Genomic DNA, 21206 nt, shown 5'->3' with positions numbered 1-21206 from the left:
TGGAATGACAGAGGCTTTTGATCAAGTATTTTTATAGATTTTTTAAATAACATTTCTATGGGTTTTACCTCTTTCTGAGTGTGTATTTATATATTCAAAAAAATTATACATATTTTATGTAAACACAGACTTTTATTTTGGATGCGATTAATCACGATTAATAGTTGCCCAGCACTAATAGTGTTTCTAGAGTCGAGAAAATGCTTACTTATTCAAACAACCAGTTCTTAGCTACCTTTGCAGTGCACACAAGCAGAGACGGTCCCAAAATGTGTGCCTCACTTCATTAACGATAGAGGCGAGTGGAGTTATGATGTTTGACTGACAGTTTGAGGATCCAATGGAGTTACGAGTTTTAGTCACAAGCTCTTTTTAATACTTTCCATTGGCTGAATATTTGCAAAACCCACAGACAGACATTAAAGGTGACAAATAGTCACAATTAAAAAAATAAATAAAAAGCAGTTACATTATATAGAAATCACAAAACACAGCAGAATGTCACGATGTACAAAACAACAACATGTCAATGTCTGACATTAAATCTAAAGCCTCGCAAAAAAAGGAACGTGTTTTTGTTGGGCCCAATGTAAGCTCTGCGGCAACATCTGACATTTCAATACACCAAAAGCGATGTCTTGATATCATTGTTATATTAACTTTCTGTGGCGGCACATATTGGGCTGTAAACATCCTCATTAAGTTCCCTCTCACACACCACTAATTCAGCTCAATGGGCTTCAAAACTGAATGCTGATTAACTGTGTGGAAATCAACTTATTTCGAGCCTGTTGTGCGATGTTGGTTTTGGAAGCTGAGCGATTGCATCACTGATGGAGTTTTATAATGTGGTTTAACTGATCATAAAATCTTTTAATAAAGCTGTATGTCATGGTAAGAGAAGAAACAAATGTATCATAGATTGAATTAGATATGGCGCCTTTGGCTGTGGCCAAAACAACATTAGATTGTACTTTCAGAGTTTTATGTGATGTAGGCGGCGGCGTACACTCTGAAGCTAATCAAGCTCGGATCATTAACTTTTCTTGAGCGGTTTTAATTTACTACTAATTTGTCACTTAGCTGACATTTTTATCCAAAGCAACGTACAATAAACTTTTTTGAGAAACGGCCGTCCTTGAACAAGCTGGGGTTAGACCCGCTAAAGGGCAGAATGGTCATGGATTGCTCATTACACAGTTTGAACCAGCAAACTTTTGATTACTAGCCAAGAAAGAGGCTTATCAGTGAAAATTATCAAATTAATTGGAATTATTAGCAAATGATGACTTTAATTTCTGCACATGCTTCAGAACACTTGTAATGTCACAGGTCTGCTTTTATAGTGCTCTTTTGGTTTTATTTGATACATTTTTGACAGCAATATGAACTAATAACTCTCATTTAGATCTAAGTAGCAGTTCCTCAAATTATTAAACATTTTGTTCCACTGAATATAAAGTTATACAGGTTTGGAACGGCATGATGATGACAGAGACGGCTTCTTTAGGGGATTTATACTACTTATTATTGGAGAAAAAGACTCAAACAGACTTCAAGTGGAGAATGGAGAGAATGTTTGCAGTGACGTACCAGTGGCATTTGATGGACACTTGTTGTATACCGTCTCTCCAGCTGAGGCCCTTTTCCACGTCATGGCTACTTGGTACTCATCCTTACAAATTTCATGAGGCGCTGCACACAGTATACACCAAAAGTAAGAGGTTAACCAGCAAAGAAAGTGTACGAATTGGCATTAAATAAAAAGTCCACCGTTGATTGGGGATTGCGCTCAGATAGACAGACAGACAGACAGACAGACAGACAGACAGACAGACAGACAGATAGATAGATAGATAGATAGATAGATAGATAGATAGATAGATAGATAGATAGATAGATAGATAGATAGATAGATAGATAGATAGATAGATAGATAGATAGATAGATAGATAGATAGATAGAAAAATGAATAGAATGATAGATAGAACGATATAATGATATATAGAGTGAAAGAAAGGAAGGCAGGCAGACAGACAGACAGATGATAGATAGATAGATAGATAGATAGATAGATAGATAGATAGATAGATAGATAGATAGATAGATAGATAGATAGATAGATAGATAGATAGATAGAGGGAAAGAACGACAGACAGACAGACAGACAGACAGACAGATAGACAGATAGATAGACATATTGATTGATTGATTGATTGATTGATTGATTGATTGATTGATTGATTGATAGATAGACATAAATAATACTTTCTTACCCCATTGGCAAATTGTTTTTGTTTTGTTTTAAGCATGTTAAAGTGAGGTTTATGCCTCAAGATAAAAAATAAATAATAATAATAATAATACTGATTGAGAAAATGAGATCACTGACTTCAACAACACTCATCTCTCTCCAACTCTCATTCAAAAGCTCCTTCAGATCAGAGAACAACCCAGGGGTGAGATACAGAAGAAGACTGGGTTGAAAGCGGAGAGAGAGACGGAGAAAAGAACCCTACTCTTTTTCATCTGAACATAATACACCCCGACAAAGCTATCGGACAGATTTTTGTTTTCAAGTTTGTGCCGCCATCAAAGCGCTGTGCCCAATATGAGCTCTACGGCAATGTCTGACATTTATTTAATCTATAGCCTCCCAAAGCTGCAGTCAAAGACGTGCTTATTAAAATCTGCTGTTTGCTGCTCTGCTTGACATGATGACAAATCACACATAGCAGCACTTTCAACAGTTCCCTTCTGTCAAGAATGACCCGTCTCAATTGAAATAGAGGAGAAATTGAAACAAAGGAGTAGAGTGAATGTTAAATATGGAGGAAGAGAGAGAAAATGAGAGAGAGAGAGAGAGAGAGGGAGACAGAGAAAAGCAAAGGCCACTTTTTACAAACAGGGTACAAAATAGGGTTTGAAAGTCTTAATATATATATTTTTATTTTATTTCTTTTTTAACAGGCATCCAGTAAAAGCTTCAAGGTATGTTGATTATCAACATTACACGATCATTCTTAATGTTAAGTGAGCTATATTATTTTATTTTTATTTATTTTATACAAGGTTTGCAATTTTGTCAACCTTGTTACGAAATATATAAGTTTAAAACCCTGATTTGAGAGATTTGGAAAGGTTATGAAATGTATAAAAAACAACAAACATGGAAGTGAAAATAAAATTATATACAGTATGCCACTTCTTGGGTGTCATTTTAAGGAGTGTTTTTGTTGTTATTGTTGTTATTTGTTTTTGTTTTTTTTTGCAATGGGATGAATATCTTGCAGTTGTGAGATGTGAGATGCAGCTAAATATTACGTATTTGGCCATTATTTTATTTTATAAATGAATTAAATATCAGTTCAAGAGATTATGTCAATATGATATTGGATATTAACTAGATATTAGAAATAATCAAGACTGTAGAGGTGTTAAAGACATGTGATGTTTAAAAAAAAAAGTGTACATCAGTTGATGTGTATTTTATGGTGGCTAATAGTTTCTCTAACACACACCATGGTTCAAACGTTTGGGGTTAATAAATGAATAATTTTACTCAGAACGCTGTTCTTTTGAACTTTCTATTCGTCAATATATCCTGAAAAATGATTTTTTTTTTTTTTTTTTTTTTTTCAAATAATTGCAGCCTTTCAAAAACAGAAAAAAAAAATACAATCTTAGCAACCACAAACATTGGAAGAAGGAATTAAATAAACAAATCAATCAATCAATCAATCAATCAATCAATCAATCAATCAATCAATAAATACATAAACAATCAAATAAATAAATACATTAATAAATAAATAATTTTGTGTCAAATGTAAAAAAAACTAAAAAAACTAAAAACATGGAACACTATTTGTCACTTATTCACTGTATCGGAGATCATCCCAAATGTGTAAGGCAGACTTATGAATGGCTCTGTACAGGAAATCAAAGAAAAAAAGAAGGAACGAAGAGGAAATAAAAGGCGTGCTTTGAGCATACACACACACACACACCTGGGCACTTCTTGTCATTGCAGGAGCGCACTTCCTCTCCGGAGCCATCGCAAGGGTATCCCTGGATTCCTGTGCCTTCACACATACGGAACCGACGCTGCCAGCCGGAGTCACAGGTCTTGGAGCACAAGCTCCAGTGATTCCAAGCTCCCCAGTTCCCTCCACCTGCACATGACGAAGAAAACAAGGAACACCACATATGACTCCACATTATAAGGGGAGACGAGCCAATGGCCATCTACACACTGCAGTTTTGATACACTAGACTGGAACACGGTGAACACAGACGAGCAGAGTGAAACAACGACTCAGAAGTGAAGTCACAACCATAAATAGCTACAGTGTGAACATAGTCATAAAACACCTGCATGAAGCTAATTTCCGCTTAATAATTATTATCAGGGGTGCTAGCTGGCATATGCTGACACAGCAGCGTGTCTGTGCAACAAGAAGAGCAGTGCAGACCGGTAAGTCTCTGTGGTTCGGTACCACAGACAATTCAGGGCGTTCTCTGCAATCAATTAGACCATGACAGCAAACAAATTGCAGCTGTGCACATAAACTACCCGTCAATTTAAGAGTAAGCCCACCAGTGAGAAACTTACCCCCGCAAGACGGGTTGGTGCACTCACGAGTTTCGGCATGCGGCCCCTTACACTCCGCCCAGCCATGAACCGACACACTGCAACGCCGCTGCCTCTGCTGAGTGCCCGAGCCACAGGACACAGAGCACTGGGACCAGGCCGCCCAGTCCAACCACTGACCCTCCACTGCAAACACAACCACAGGGAGACGAGGTGGAGGTCAGAACACAATAAGACTGGAGCGGAGGAAGGACAGGGAAGAGAAGGACGTAGAAGTGAGGGACAGAAACAAACAGGAGTCGGGCGGTCGGACAGAGAGAGAGAGAGAGAGAGAGAGAGAGAGAGAGAGAGAGAGACGGGGTACAGCAGGGGTCTGTGTTTGTCTGTTGTATTTGACATTGTAGCTTGGTTAAAATGATGCTCACTTACCCTGATACAAACCTGAGAGAACGATGACAACAAACTGAGTTATTCTGATACTGATTAGTGATGCTAATACCATCAGCATCAGCAAGTGTAAAATAAAATAAAAAACCTTTGGAAAACTTCAGAATTTTGTAGCATTCAGGCTGCATGAAATGTACGAGTTTGCAAAAAAATAAATCCATGTTATTCAAAATTATTTAAAAATGATCTAAAATTAGAACTTGCTGTTATTTTCACAAGTAAGGTGTACATTTTCAAAAGTCCAAACTGATCACACTTGTAACACAGCTAGTCATTCTTTCAAAACCTGATCTCATGCTGTCATTACAGTTATATACTTTTCAGTCCACATAATCATTGTTTCAAACACAAGATTATTGTAATATGTAATGAGAACATTTGGTTTAATCACAGAAACACAACAGTATGATCTTCTGTTTCAATTTAGTACTTTTAACAATCAACAGCAAACAATGCAAGATACATGTTTCAAATCACTGTTGTTGCTGAATTAATAACAGTAATACAGTAATTCTAATGCCACATTAGAAAATACATCTGCATAACCTAACTTATGTAATTGAATCCATAATGTTTGTAATAGTATCTATCCAGTGTCTTATCAAAAGATGTGATGAAGCACAGCCATGAGGTTCTGTGCTAGAAAGAATGCCATGGCAATGAATATCAGTATCAGTATCACATGGCATACATACTGTAATGTAAAATGCTGTATTTGATGCCATCTGTCTCCCTTCTACTGATGCATCTCTGATCAATCTGATGTTTTACAGTCATTGACTGTTTCCTCTCCCTTATATTCTATTCTGCTTTACAGCATTTGCACAAATGGCAAATTTCTCTGTATCTTTCTCTCTCTCACTCTCACACACACACACACACACACACACACACACACACACACACACACACACACACACACACACACACACACACACACACACACACACACACACACACACACACACACACACACACACACACACACACACACATACACACACACACACATGCGTGTGCACACACTTTGAACATCATGGTGGTTATTATCTATAAATCACTTATTCAAAAATAATTCATTACATTTGGTTATCCATATCGGAAATTGCAAACAAGTTCTATAGAAACTGTATATAGAATCAATATCTATATAAATCTATAGGTGTACCAAATTATTAATTGATTAACCATTAAGATTAGTTGGATTAAATAATAGACAAATGTATTAAACTGAACAAGAAGAGATGCAAATCAAAAGTTTGATAGTAAGAGCTTTATGAAAGGCAGTGACTGTGAATGAAACATTTATGTAGACGAAACACTTATTTTGTGTTGTGAAAAGGATACTTTGTGATTTTGTGTATTGTGCTAACACAATTGAAAACATGATGAAATGTTTGAAAAAAGTGCACTTTTTATGATCTGTTGTGATATTAGCACTAAGAGTTTTGAAAATGTACACCTAACTTGTGAAAATAGTACCAAAGCGAATAAAAAAAACTGTATTATAAATATATACTCATTTGCATTCCAAAGGAACGATAGAATGATAGTTAGAACAATAGCTAGAACGAAAGACTGATAGATAGAACAATAGATAGAACGACAGAATGATAGATAGATAGATAGATAGATAGATAGATAGATAGATAGATAGATAGATAGATAGATAGATAGATAGATAGATAGATAGATAGATAGAATGATAGATAGAATGATAGATAGAGTGAAAGAACGGCAGACAGACAGGCAGCAGATAGATAGAACCATAGAATGATAGATAGTGTGAAAGAATGGCAGATATATATATAGATAGATAGATAGATAGATAGATAGATAGATAGATAGATAGATAGATAGATAGATAGATAGATAGATAGATAGATAGATAGAATGATAGAATGATAGATAGAGTGAAAGAATGGCAGATAGATAGATAGATAGATAGATAGATAGATAGATAGATAGATAGATAGATAGACAGACAGACAGACAGACAGACAGACAGACAGACAAGTAGTTCAGCTCTCATCTAGAATTTTACATTACAATTTTTTATTTTTTATTTTCTTTACAAATTACAATTTACAAGGCAACAAAATATAATTTTTTTCTCAAAAAAAAAAACTTTTTTTTTAATTGCTCTTGAAAATAAGTAAAATGTTTGAATTAGGGTGGAAAGTCCTCATATAATCTGCAATAGCCTTCAAAAATCATTCAGTACAAAAAAAAAAAAAAAAAAAAAAAAAAAAGGAAATTGGCTGATAGAAAGAGTCACTGAATATATTGTGATTGACTCCTACATACAGTTTCATTTGCCAGGTCACATGTATAAAATAAATGACATCATACATGCCATTCAACTAATTTATTTCCACCCGCTATTTCAATTTTAAATCCTTTATTGAAAAATGCTTTTTAAGATCACCTCTTCATCAGCGAACATTAAATTACAATGCATGCTATTAGAACAAACCCTGACCTGCACATTAAAGGTGCTCCAAGTTACACATTCTTTTCTCCTCAAAATTGTAGTCTAATGGGTTTCCTCGAAGACCAGTAATTTGTTTAATTAAGTAAAGAGAGATGGACCACTGAGACAAATCTTAAAGCACATGAAGTTAAATAGAGGGTTTGATAACATTACTGCAGAAATTTATGAGAAACCGCACTCTGATGATAACAATTTATTTCAGTTTGACTGATGCATATTGCAAATGTTTCAGCCTTTAATTTCTCACAGGAAAAACGTTGAGTAAAAATTCATTATTCTACTGATTACTATTAATTGTTATTCAGCGAATAAAAAAAGCAGCAAGCACATTATGTATTTTACATAATTTCCACACAGTTCATACAAACACACAGGCTCTGTCCATGTTCATATCGATCTTCTCTCTGACCGGCGACTACAACAAAATGAATATAAGATCTTTTGCATAATGAATAAAACAAGGGATCAGTGACTATTTCTTGCTTGATTAATGAGATTCATGGTGAAGTTCTATGTGAATAAATAATAATACATATGGGGGGAGGAGCATGTCGCTTATGAAGCCCTTTCATAAGCCCATGTCACTATCTCGAACCCCATCGCTTATATGAGTCACTTTGTTGATGCAAAGCCTTTATGAATTTGAAAGTGTTTAATGGGGGGATGAAACAATGTGGCTTTTAAATGTTTTACTTCAAGTATCCCAAGATCCTTTGCAAAACATTAGAAGGTCTACATGCCTCGATGGACACATATTCATTATGTTCGAAAGTAAGAATTATGCTTAAACATCATCCATCAAATGATGGCATTAATCTTATTCCTTTATGTTTATATAATGAATGCTTTCTAGTATGCACTATCTATTTCACAGTAGGGGGGGTGTCACGTCTTTTGACTTTCTGCAGCAATTTCAGGATCTGTGCATATTAACCTCTAATATCACTTTGATCTTATTTAAATGTGTGTGGGGGGGGGGGGGGGGGGGGGGGGGCATATTGCATATTTCATCCAAGAGTATCTCGGTTTGATTGATGGTATTAACTGAAATCAAATTATCTCTCAATCTAATGAATTCCAAGGAAGACAGAGCACATGATAAACGAAAATGCCCATGTCAACTTTGCTCTGTCAAAGCAGATGCTCGTCAAACTTAGAAAAACATACAGTATAACTTTACTTCAAGGCAGCCACAAGACCGTGACCTAAAAATAGTTCCAAAGGGATTGGTGTAGTACAAAAAGACAGACAAGTAGTATATATACAGTTATACTACAGACACATACATACAATACATATTATTATAAAGTGTGAAAAAACAAAACAAAAAAAACAAACATTTGTTTAATATTTTGGTAACACTTTATAAAAATCCAATAAATAAACAAACAAACACACAACCTCTATCTAGGGGACATATTATGCCATTTTGTTTTTGAGGTCTATACTAGAAAGTTATTCATGCTTGAATGAATGTCATGCTATTCATGCTTTTACATTGTTGCAGCTCCTCTCTTCCCAGTGTGTCAGTAACAGTCTGGGGTGCGTTTCCCGAAAGCATCGTTAGCCAACTATGGTCGCAAGTCCCGTCATTATCAGCAAACTTCAACGAGTTTGTGTTTCCCGAAACCTCTCGAGCTGTGGTTAGAAGCAGAGGTTCTTGTTTGCATGACATGTGGACTTAATAAATCCTTATCTTGAGCAACATAAGCAAGCTGACATTCAGTACAATCATTATCTTTTATTTAGAAAAGCCATTTACGTCTTTTAGTTTGTCAAGAGATTTAAAGCACCGTTACTGAAGAGTGCGCATGTGTGAACGTGCTCTACTATGTAAGAACGAGCCTATGATTGAATCTGGAAATAAAGCAAATAACTGAGAAAAATATTAGATAGTCCTCAGATGCCATGTCCGTAACTTATAGCAAAACATCTAGCATTAATTCGATCTCAAACAGATTCATTAAGTGAAGCGAACCATCATTAACCAACGTGGTTGAACTACCAATTTGTGCCAATATGGTTTCGGGAAGCAGTCGTGACTAGTTGATTACTTCAACGATGCATCTATGGTAGTTAAGCAGCGAGTTACGTCGTTGTACGGGAAACACACCCCTGTTTAGTTCCTGTCTCTATGAAGCCCCTCCTTCCGAAAAGCGCAATGTGCTCTGATTGGTTGGCTGGATCAGTGTGTTGTGATTGGTCGACCGCTTCCAGCGTGTTTCGGAAATGTCACGCCCCTTACCACAGCCGCCAGTTTCAACACACTACTAACTAACTCAACCAGGCCTCGCCTCCATCATTTTGCATATGCTTTGGTCAGGAATTATTAAAATGAGGAATATTGTGATGTGTTCGTCCCCGGAAGAAAACTCAAGACTACAATGAAGGCGTTTCAGGGAGTTCAGAAACAGTGACACTGAGAATAACTCACTCTGACTTTGTGTTTTGTAACTTTGCAGACCTTTTTAATGCTCAAACACCAACATCACACACTAAAGACAGTTGAACATTTAAAAAAGCACAATAGGACCTCTTTAAATGTTGATATGACATAACAAAGCAAAATGAGATGCAGCTGCATTATCTGTCTGAGATCATGGAGGATCTGTGTCTCAAAGCAAGTGCATGATAAATAATAATCATATTCTAAAGCCTCACAAATTCAATAAACATGGATAAATGTGGCCTGTCTGTCTACGCCTCCATGAGAGTATTGGACTCATCATCGCTCATAAAACGAGCGGCCAATGAGGAGAGAGATCCTGGGTATTGTGGTTGCCAGGAGAGACAGCAGCTGCAGCTGAAACCCAACAAACACAGATGAGCATTTATGGCATCGTACTTTTACTTCACACGAACATAAATGGAAAGGGAGAGAGAAATCTACTGTATAATTAAACACTGACTTCAGCACATCAGATGGACTTAGAGTATCCCTTACTTGCAAGACATTAACACACGCACAAACAAACAGATGCATCTGCGTGTCCATGAATTCTGGGCCGTGTTACTTTACTTTAATGTCTTATTTCTGTTCTATATTTGATCTTATTTCTTATGGCTTATCAGATTTCTTAAATCTATTTTAGCTGAATAACATAAACTGATGAGCTCATTGGTAAATCAAATGGAAGGTTCAGCAATGTTTTATAATTTTGACATTCAGCATGTTGCACTTTAAACTGAGTCCGACAAATTTGTAGACAAGCTGCTGATGCAGTGTATTGTAATAAACTGTTTGCGTATTTGTCCATTAAAGCAAAAACTATTTAGGAACAGCAATCATTTGAGTAAACACTTTTTTTTGGCAAAAAAAAAGAAAGAAAAAAGAATTATATATATATGTATATGTATGTGTGTGTGTATATATATATATATATATATATATATATATATATATATATATATATATACTGTATATATATATATATATATATTCACATTATATAGATCGGTTATATTTTTTAATGTTTTTAAAAGAAGTCTCTTCTGCTCACCAAGGCTGCATTTACATGATCCAAAATACATCAAAACTAGTAAAATTGTTAGATATTGTACTGTTTCTACTTGAATATGTTCACAATTTGAATATATTTTAAAATGCAATTTATTTATGTGATCAAAGCTGAATTTTCAGCATCATTACTTTCAGAAATTTCAGAAATCATTCTAATATGCTGATTTGCTGCTCAAGAACCATTTATTATTATTATTATTATTATTATCCATATTGAAAACAGTTGTGTACACATTTTCCAGGGTTGAATACAAAGTTCAAAAGAACAGCATCTATCTGAAATAGAAATCTTATGTAACATTATACATGCCTTCACTGTCACTTTTGATAAATGTAATGCACCCTTAATTAATAATTAATAATAAATACTCCAAAAAATATTTTGGAAGAATAAATAATAAATAACACTGTCAGATTTGTTGTTATTTTTTTGAAAGAAAGAAAGAAAGAAAGAAAAAAAAAGAAAAGAAAGAAAGAAAGAAAGAAAGAAAGAAAGAAAGAAAGCAAGAAAGAAAGAAAGAAAGAAAGAAAGAAAGAAAGAAAGAAAGAAAGAAAGAAAGAAAGAAAGAAAGAAATACATTTGCTCTCTATTAACTTCTAAAAGATCCGTCTAACTTTTTTTTTTCCTTCAAGAAAACTTTCATAGAAAAATAAGTCCTAAAATGCATTCCTCTAACGATCCAATAGAGTGCACTCTGAAAATCATCTGAGAAAACAACTTCCTATAAGCAAAACATTTAGAAACACTTTAATTAAACAAAATTTTAATGAGGACAATCAGCATATGCTACTTCAAAATAAAACAACTATCCCCTTACAAGACTACTCTACCATCTCTTATACGGTACCATCTCTTACCACATAAGCAAACATTAATTAAGAGGAGTAAATTACAAACACGGTCCGACGAATGCGCTGGAATTGAAATTGCTCACACTTTGATCACGGAGAAGCAAACCATCACTGTAATCATAGACTCGAAATAGAGCTGAAGTAATGCGGGAGAAAACACACCGATGTTTACAAGACATCCATTTAGATTCACAACAGCCAACCATCCTTTACAGTGACCCAGGACAAGGTATATTAAGTTGACTCATCCTGTGTTGACTTAAATTATATCAGTGGATTGCACGTCTGTTGACACCCATGAACGCAATTGAATATTAAGAGGGTGAAATGTATTTACACATGGATGCCTCTTGGTAGGTGAGAACAGGTGGAAGATCTGCTCTCTGACAGGGTGTAATCACTGTCAGTCAAAAGCGCTCGGTAGGACTGGCCCAGCTGTTCATTTGTGCCTCCTCAAATAAAAGACAATCACAGTGATTGGCTGTCACCCTTAACTCTTCAACTGTCAGACTAATGGAGGTCTTCAACTACAGGTAGGAACGACTGTTCAAACTGAAAATGAATTGAAATGTACCAGACAAATGATTTATTGCTCATCTCATTGGGGTAATAACAAATTTTGGAGACGGATCCTGTTCGCCAAGACCGGAGCGGTGCTGTTGAAGAAACAACAAACCCCAGCAGGTGCGGACACATGTGATTGGTTCATCTAGGATTCCCATTAGCTTGGGCCGAGCCCCTATTTGAGTAGCACTTCAGCAAAAAAAAAAAAAAAAAAGATTAATAATAATAAATAAATCGGGAGACTGGCATAATGAATGAATGAAATCTAGAGGAAACTATGAGGCATGGCTGCAGAGAGAGAGAGAGCAGACAACACAGAGCTCGAGCGCCCTTCACACTGAGACAGAACAGAAGGGGTGAGAGAGACCGATGTGAAATAAGCAGACTGGGGTGAAGCTCGAGGCAGTGAGGATGGCACACAGGAAGGAAAGGGAAAGGTCAGACAGAAAAAGACATGTGAATAGAGAGACAAGAGAGGAGAAGATACACAACACAGAAAAAGGGTAAAGAATAGGGAAGTCAAAGGAGTCCAGAAGACAGAACACACTGGGTCTCATTCTCGAACTGTGTAAATGCAACATTTTATGCATAAAAACCCGTCATGATTAAACCAAATAATACAAATTATTATTATTATTAATAATATTTCCATAAAATAAACAAATGGATTGTTATACAATTACAATATAATATTATATTACATTATTATTATAGTATATTACAAATACATTTGTGGATTAAATAACTAAATCATTCAAAACCCTGTAAATCATAAAGTGTATACTTACATTTTCCATTAAATTAAGGATAAAATCCACAAAATGTGTGTGTGTGTGTGTGTGTGTGTGTGTGTGCATACAAACAACACAACTGTTATAAGTATTTCTTCTTATTATATTATATTATATTATATTATATTATATTATATTATATTATATTATATTATATTATATTATATTATTTTATATTATATTATATTATATAATAAAAGAATCTAGTTTAAATGATCATTAAACTATTATTATTATTATTATCTAATAAAAACAACATGCATTATAGTTCGATCTATACGATTTTGCATGCAAACCTTTTCTGCATACATATAATAAGAACACAATACAATACAGTAATAAGAGCAATAATACAATAATAAACACACCTACGCAATTATTGGTAAATGAGACCCACTGTGATAATAGGCAGAATGCACTTTAGAGTTGAAGTAGAGAAAAGAGAGAGAATATTGGCAGATGAGGAAATGGAGATTAGTACTAACCGGGGCACACAGCTATATTGCAGAGTTTGGTTTGCACCTCGGGCCCTCCACAGGCCTTGCTTCCATGCTGGGGGAGCACACAGATCCTGCTCCGGGTCCGAGAGCCTCGGCCACACGTGACTGAGCACAAGCTCCAGGAAGACCACTCCTCCCACAGCCCATGCACTGCAAACACCAACAAAACCACCAATGGGGATGAGGGAAGATGAAGGGAGGTGGGCCGAAGGGTCCTTCGGTCTCCAGAAGCGACCCACGGGGACACACAGAGGCGAAGCCCCGCCCACCTGAAGGATAAAACCCGGGAACGCCACCAACATGAGCCTCAACCGTCAGAGAGGAAGCCTTCAGATCAAGGGTTAAGGGCAGAGAAGGAAATGAAAATGAAACAGCATGTACAACATGAATGAGACGTCACTTATCTTGTAAGGAGCACCAAAGTGCAAAAGATCAAGGCATGGCTAGAGCACAAATAGATGAAATGCACCGTTTGATCATGAAACGTGTCCAATTGATTGTGTTCCTGCCGAGAGGATTTCAATGAAGTTGTGTCCTTCAAGGATTCTTTGACTATCCCAAAAAAAAAAAAAAGCGAAATGCATTTCGTTTTATGTTGAGAGACATTGAATAAGTATTCCGTAAATGTATTCTTAAACTCTTTTTAATAGACGTCACATGGAGATATGCATTCAGATTACGGCTCTGTTCCAAAACCCAGTGAGCTGCTTACACAGGCAGAACCTTCTAAGGCAACATTCTAACTGAAACTCAACCTCATAAGTGAAGTTTTGAAACACTCTACATAGGCAGCAACTATGAGTGCCTATAAAATTGGTACACAATTGTTTGAGTCAATACATTATAAATCCTTCTTTTAAAACGTGTTTTTGTCTTACCCTGATTCACTATGGTAAGTCTATGATAAGTGTTCAGACCTGTCGGGATGGTTTTCGCGGGAAATTGTGTACATGGGTCACTCCGGCTACCTTGATCTCGAAATGCTGGACAGAGGAGAGTCTGCTGGCAAAAAGAGAACGCGACAGAACTCGTATTAAAACAAGAACCAACATTGGCTTGGCTTTTTGGAGATGGCGAGAACTGAGGGATTTGAAATGTTGTAACAGCGACGCAGAGATGGTTTTTATTACTCAACAGGTGAGAAATGCATTTAATTGAACAGATAAATTGCTATGTAACTCTCTAACAGAGTTCATTGTAAAGCATCATCTATTGTGAAGGGTCATTTCATTATAGCGCTGAGCTGGAATGTATTTTCGAGGAAGTACCGTGCTTATTAATGGGTAAACCTACAGTAACATCTTCAGCTAGTCAGCTTGAGATCCTTTCCATCTAAACTGGTTATATCTCTTAAGCCTAGTAATAAATGTTTTATGAGCAGTAGCATAACCATATTCCGAAGCACGACCAAAACAATGTTCTTCCGTAAAATGCATGCAGTTTCGCTTTTTAACCACTAGAGGGTCAGACGTTACTTAGCGTACCTTTAATTAATTAGAAGTACTTAGTCATTTTTTACTTCACAATCGATTTCAATACAGTCTATGTGAGAGCAATAAAACAAGATGTTTTATGAAGCATACATATACATAGTGCACACAAATATACAGAGTGCACATAAGCAATCATTTAAATCTCAAAAATGATCGACAGATTTCCACATTTAATTAATTTTAAGCATACTTATTATATAGTCAATACTCATATACTCAAATTATGTCGCTTCACAATTGATTTTAACACAGGCAAATGACATGCTACTTTAATAGGCACATCATAGCACATTTGGGGTCAATGGTTTACAATCATTTAAAACAGCATTTATCCACAATTAGTTTTAGTTATATATTTAATCATTTACTAAATTGCATTCGGGGCACATATGTGATGCTGCCTTAGAAATTGGCTCAAACTAGGTATCGCAGAATTATGTACTGTATGAAACAGTCTTTGCATGGGGAATAATCCTCAATGATGCAAACAAAGGCAGCTTACTAGGTTACTAGTTACTAGGTTTTGGAACAGAATTTATGACTGTGGGCTTGAAGAGATGTTATGAGTGAGGGTGTGAATGAACTTTGACAAACCCCTGCAGTGCGACAACAGTTAAAACAACCAGAAAACAGCCGAGATGAATCCAACAGAATTCTTTCTGATACAGATCTTTGAAAGCGGAAGAGCGGACCTCTTTACTGAACCAACATTTGATTCCCTGTGTTGCCAAAGAAAGAGGGAGAACATGCATTTCACTGGGAGTAACAGTGAAATCAGAAGATAAGACGTTAATATAAGACCCTATGAAAAACAGAAGAGGAGCAGGATGGAAGAGTGGGAAAGGTTGAAAAGAGTGACTCGGGTGAGGACAGAAAGAAAAACCGATCCTGACAGGGGATAGAAGGCAAGAGAATTGGCCAGGATTTGAGGAAAGGGGGGAAGAAAGAGTAAGTAAAAGAGACAGAAAAGGAGGTTTTGGAGGGGGCTTTCTGGAAAGAGCGAGGGAGAGATTGTAAGGCCTCCTCAGTGTAGAGCAGGGATGTACTGTGAATTATGCATGCTGATAAATAATTGATAACGCTCTGTAGTGCAAAACTCAAAGGAGCCATGGCTCAGCTGCACATACAGCATGAAGAAGAAAAAATCTTGTATGAAGCGAATGTGTGTGTGTGTGTGTGTGTGTGTGTGTGTGTGTGTGTGTGTGTGTGTGTGTGTGTGTGGCCTGGTAAACCCTACATTATGTCCTTGTGAGGGTATTTTTGGTCCCCATGAGGAAAATAGCTTATAGATGTGCTAAAGTGCAAAATTATTTAAAAAAAAACTAAGTGATGTTTTTTGAAAATGTAAAAATGCAGAAAGCTTTCTATGATGGGTAGATTTAGGTGTAGGGTTAGTGTAAGGGATAAAATCTACAGTTTGTACAGTATAAACAGTTTGTACAGTTTGTACATTCTGTCTACATGTGTGTGAGAGAGCGAGAGCTAGAGAAAGAGAGAGAGAGAGAGAGAGAGAGAGAGAGAGAGAGAGAGAGAGAGAGAGAGAGAGAGAGAGAGAGAGAGAGAGAGAGAGAGAGAGAGAGAGAGAGAGAGAGAGAGAGAGATCAAAGAACTTGGGCACAAAAGCCCTCTTCGGCACATCGAATAAGACAACGGGTAACAGAAAAGACATTAATGCATTTTTAAGTCTCTAGTTACCTTCTGCCATTTATAAAAATCACTTTCTACACTGAAAAAAAGAAAAGAAAAAAGTTTTGGATTTAATTTGGAACCATTTTCACTCAGAAATTGCTAATACACTTCACAAACAATTATGAAGAAATGGCAAGTAACATTAAACTGAAATTGTGTTTTCTTGTAAAACCTACTCCAATAATCTTCCTAAAAATCATTTAACAGAGTGCTGTTAGAGGCCCGGGTTCTGATAGAGTTGCAGAAAAATATGTAAAAATGCAAATAACAATTATAGTAAGTGATTAGAGGGTGTTTGAAATAACTTTGTTCTGTGATCCGATGAAGCAGAACATATTTTATAGCACTACAGTATATACAGTAATAAAGGCTATTTCGATTAGCATTGCATTATAAATACCTATTATAAATACCCATTACAAATATATTCATTTATTTATTTTCCCTCAGTAGATATATTCTAAAGGGCTCATATTTCCTATTAAAGGCATGAATTAAAATATTTTGAGGCATGAAGGCATGAATTTCAATTTTGCATATATCCTGACAAAAAAAAAAGAAATTACTGTCACCATAAGACTGTTATGAGAAAAACTGAATATCAAGACTTTGATCGTTGTAATGATGCATAGTTTGTCAAGATTAAATAAAGACCTTTTATCCCTATGCTTCAAATAACATAATAATAGAAAAATGTTACTATAATATACTATGTGTATAATAATATGTGTAATATGTGATTAAAAATAAATAAAAAAATATTGAGAACACTGATTTATGATAACTACAGCAGTTTCAGAGGTCGCATTTGCTACAAGTTACAATCGGTCACAAAAACTGTGTTGTATGACAGTGCTAACTTTAAACCTGGCACAATTGAATTAGAGTCACTAATTATGATATATGAGAGCTATAGTGGAGGGGATTTTCAACAAGAGATGACATATCACATGTTATATGGCTTCAGCAGACTTCAAAAAGTGTTTTTATTGGAGCTTGACAGCCTTTCGAAAGAAAATAAGATTTGGATGAGTAAATGCCCATGTGAGTAAACATTAAATAAGCTTTCAACTTTCCCATGGCTAGCAAGTCACCGGAAGTCTATTCTTGCCTTGACTTTCAAACATTTTGGTAGTTTTGGCCTGTTGAGATGATGTAAAGGTTGAAACGCGAGGGTAGGATAACGCCACTGATTGTGTGTGGCATGTGGAGAGGCTGAATACTAGGCTGATGTGCCCGCAGTGCTCATTGCCTCTATAGACCACATTATGTACTGCAGTATCCATCAAATCACTGTCTGTGCAGACTCATGCAGAGACCCAGAGCCCGTCTATCCGCTCCCCACAGGGGATGCCAATTCCTCCTACGACGGAGGAAGAGAGGGAGAAATGTAAAAACAGGTACATACTGACCACCAGACCACATACTCAGGGGGAAAAAAAACAAAAACAAAAAGCAGTAAGGTTTGATGTTGAAAGGTAGAGAAGGAGTCTCTATAATAAATCATAAATAAACAGGCACAGAAAGAGATGTTGTGAACCGGGCATGCGGGGCAGACAGCAATCCTCAAACCAATAGATCAATGTCCCCTCTGAGCGTTTACAACACCAGCAAAACCCAGCTCTGCAGGCTGAAGGCATTGTTCAGTGTTGTTTACATGTCGTAAATATTATTTATATCAGTTAAGGCCAACAGCAACAGCGTCTGCAGATATAACTGATGCAGTTACCCTTTAAAAAGCTGCGATGAATGAGCTATCCTTGGATCCCTGTAGTGTGATGCGTCACTAGATTTAAAGGGCAAAAACAAATGCATAGCACCACCTGTTGGTTAACTGATGCAATTGCCCCTTTTGCCCTAAGATTAAATGAATAGAGTGGATCTCACTTGATTGTTCTTCGGGAAACAGATTGAATATAGCATATCACATGTTGACTCAATACAGTGAGATTAAACAAAATTGTAGTGGTATTTTAGTTTTTTTTTTTCTCACAAATTTCAATGATTTCACCCTCATGTCATCCAAACTGATCATGTTGACTTCTGTTTAATGTGGCTGCTTCTACTAAGTGACAGAGGAATTGAAGGCAAAATGGCACAGAGTTTGATTGGACGGCCAAACTGTGGCGTCGAAAACAAAAGCATTTTCTCCACATTTATTTTTTATATATTTTTTTATTTTGCTAGGCTAAATATCCACAATTTTATGGTCATTTGCATTTAGCACTAAATTCATGCAAAAAAAAGAAAGTATATAATTAAACGACCACTAGAGAATGCACTTTATTTTGATGGTCCACTTTAGACATTCTACTAATATAAGTAACTCTGCAACTACATGTCAACTAATTCTCATTAGAGTACTAGTATGTTATGGTTATGGGTGGTGGGGTTCGGGTTTGTAGTTGAAGTAGTTGCAAAGTTACTTATTGTCAGTATAATGTCTGTTGGAAAGCATCAAAATAAAGTGTAAGCAGATATTAAGCAGACAGTCTACTACCACTCTAATGAGAGTTAGTTGACATTTAGTTGCAAAGTTACTAATAGTTAGTAGAATGTCTAAAGTGGACTATGATCATTGACCTAAAGTGTTACAGGGAAAGATGTTTACGGCATATGTTGTCAAGCATAATGCACAAAAGTTGCACCAGAATGAATAATAATTGTTGCATTGGAAATGAAAGCCTTAGCGTAAGTTCTGCCAGGAAGACTCAATTGTTACGTCACTTATTACTTTCTCATCTAACCAATCGTGTTCTAATACTTGTAGTATAAAAGATCGGTACTTACACATGTCTGAGTTCGCAGATGCTGACGCCTACATTCACCTCCATCCTCCCCACCTCCATCAGGATGGTCCCTTCCCCTCCATCCTCCCCACCTCCACCAGGATGGTCCCTTCCCCTCCATCCTCCCCACCTCCACCAGGATGGTCCCTTCCCCTCCATCCTCTCCACCTCCACCAGGATGGTCCCTTCCCCTCCATCCTCCCCAACTCCACCAGGATGGTCCCTTCCCCTCCATCCTCCCCACCTCCACCAGGATGGTCCCTTCCCCTCCATCCTCCCCACCTCCACCAGGATGGTCCCTTCCCCTCCATCCTCTCCACCTTCACCAGGATGGTTCCTTCCCATACCTCCCAGGGGGTCGGCTGCGCCCCTGCCTTCATCTTCAGGCAGGAAATGCAGAATTCGTACCCTCGGATTGCGAGTTACAGACGGGGCCTACGCCAAAGAACTTTATATCATAATGCTTGCTGGGCTGTTAATAAATGCATACTCGTTACGTTATTTTGCCTCCCGAGTCTTTCTGGTAGAACTGTTTGTTCTCATATGAGCAACCACATCATCTATAATCCTGCACAAAAAGCATTAATATGCTGCTTTATTTATTTCAGTATTCCATTAAATTTCACAAAGGACTCCCAGCTTTAAAAACATTATGAGGCTCTAAAGACGCCACAAAAGGATTGAGAGCAAAAACAACAATCTAAAGCGCCAGTAAAAAAAAAAAAATATACAAAAATACATCATCCTCCAAAAGTTTACTTAAACATGGCTCACCCATTTGAATCTAGGTCTCATGAGCCATTTAACCTGTCTGAGATAATTGCATCAGATTTCATTCATCAATAGAGCCGTGAGCTTTGAAAAGCGTTTCTTCATTAAAGTGGAGCAGATTGAGTTTGGCCTAACACTGCTCTGCTCTACTGCCCAGACACAATGACACACAGAAGCAATAGACATATCCTCAAAAGCATTGAGAGGAATTTCTTAAGGCTATCATGAAAAGATTCATTTAGATTTGGCTTACATTGGGACCAAGGTTTTAGTATTTCAGATAACTTGAGATCTTGCCATGGAAACCTTTTGACTGATATCTTAGCCTTTATTTGAACAGGAATTGAAAAATGTTGGTTACAGTGAGAAAAATGTCTGAAAGTGTCAGACCAACTGCAACAATGAGCAATTAAAGACATTTAAAGAGGATTTTAGACGAAATGGCTGAAAAATCATAGAAACAGTCAATAAAAATATGATTTAATGCATTATCACTTTTGACCAATAGGTGGCGCAGTTACAAAACTGATGTGATGTGGTCAGAGTGAAGTGACAATGACACATACAAAGTTTGGTGTCAATATGTCAAGGCATTGCAGAGATAAAGCCTGAATAGTGCTATTAGCATCATGCCTCAACTTTGCTGCTGCGCTATACGAAAACGGTTTGGTCTACCCACACGAAATCCATAACTTTGAGTCG

General features: G+C 36.6%; 1 protein-coding gene across 1 annotated transcript in view; it reads right to left on the bottom strand.

The window, feature by feature from the left end:
• The window catches only part of adgrb2 (adhesion G protein-coupled receptor B2), a 331945-nt gene that overhangs the window by 126401 nt on the left and 184338 nt on the right, over nt 1-21206 (bottom strand). The window contains 3 exon segments of the mRNA XM_082187020.1: nt 1594-1695; nt 4011-4175; nt 4616-4780. Of these exon segments, the coding sequence (XP_082043146.1) occupies nt 1594-1695; nt 4011-4175; nt 4616-4780 (432 nt within the window).

The sequence above is a fragment of the Leuciscus leuciscus genome (genome assembly GCF_965113295.1).
Source record: "Leuciscus leuciscus genome assembly, chromosome: 12".
Classification (NCBI taxonomy): domain Eukaryota; kingdom Metazoa; phylum Chordata; class Actinopteri; order Cypriniformes; family Leuciscidae; genus Leuciscus; species Leuciscus leuciscus.
Note: the sequence above shows the minus strand (reverse complement) of the source record. Positions and strands in the feature narration are given on the sequence as shown.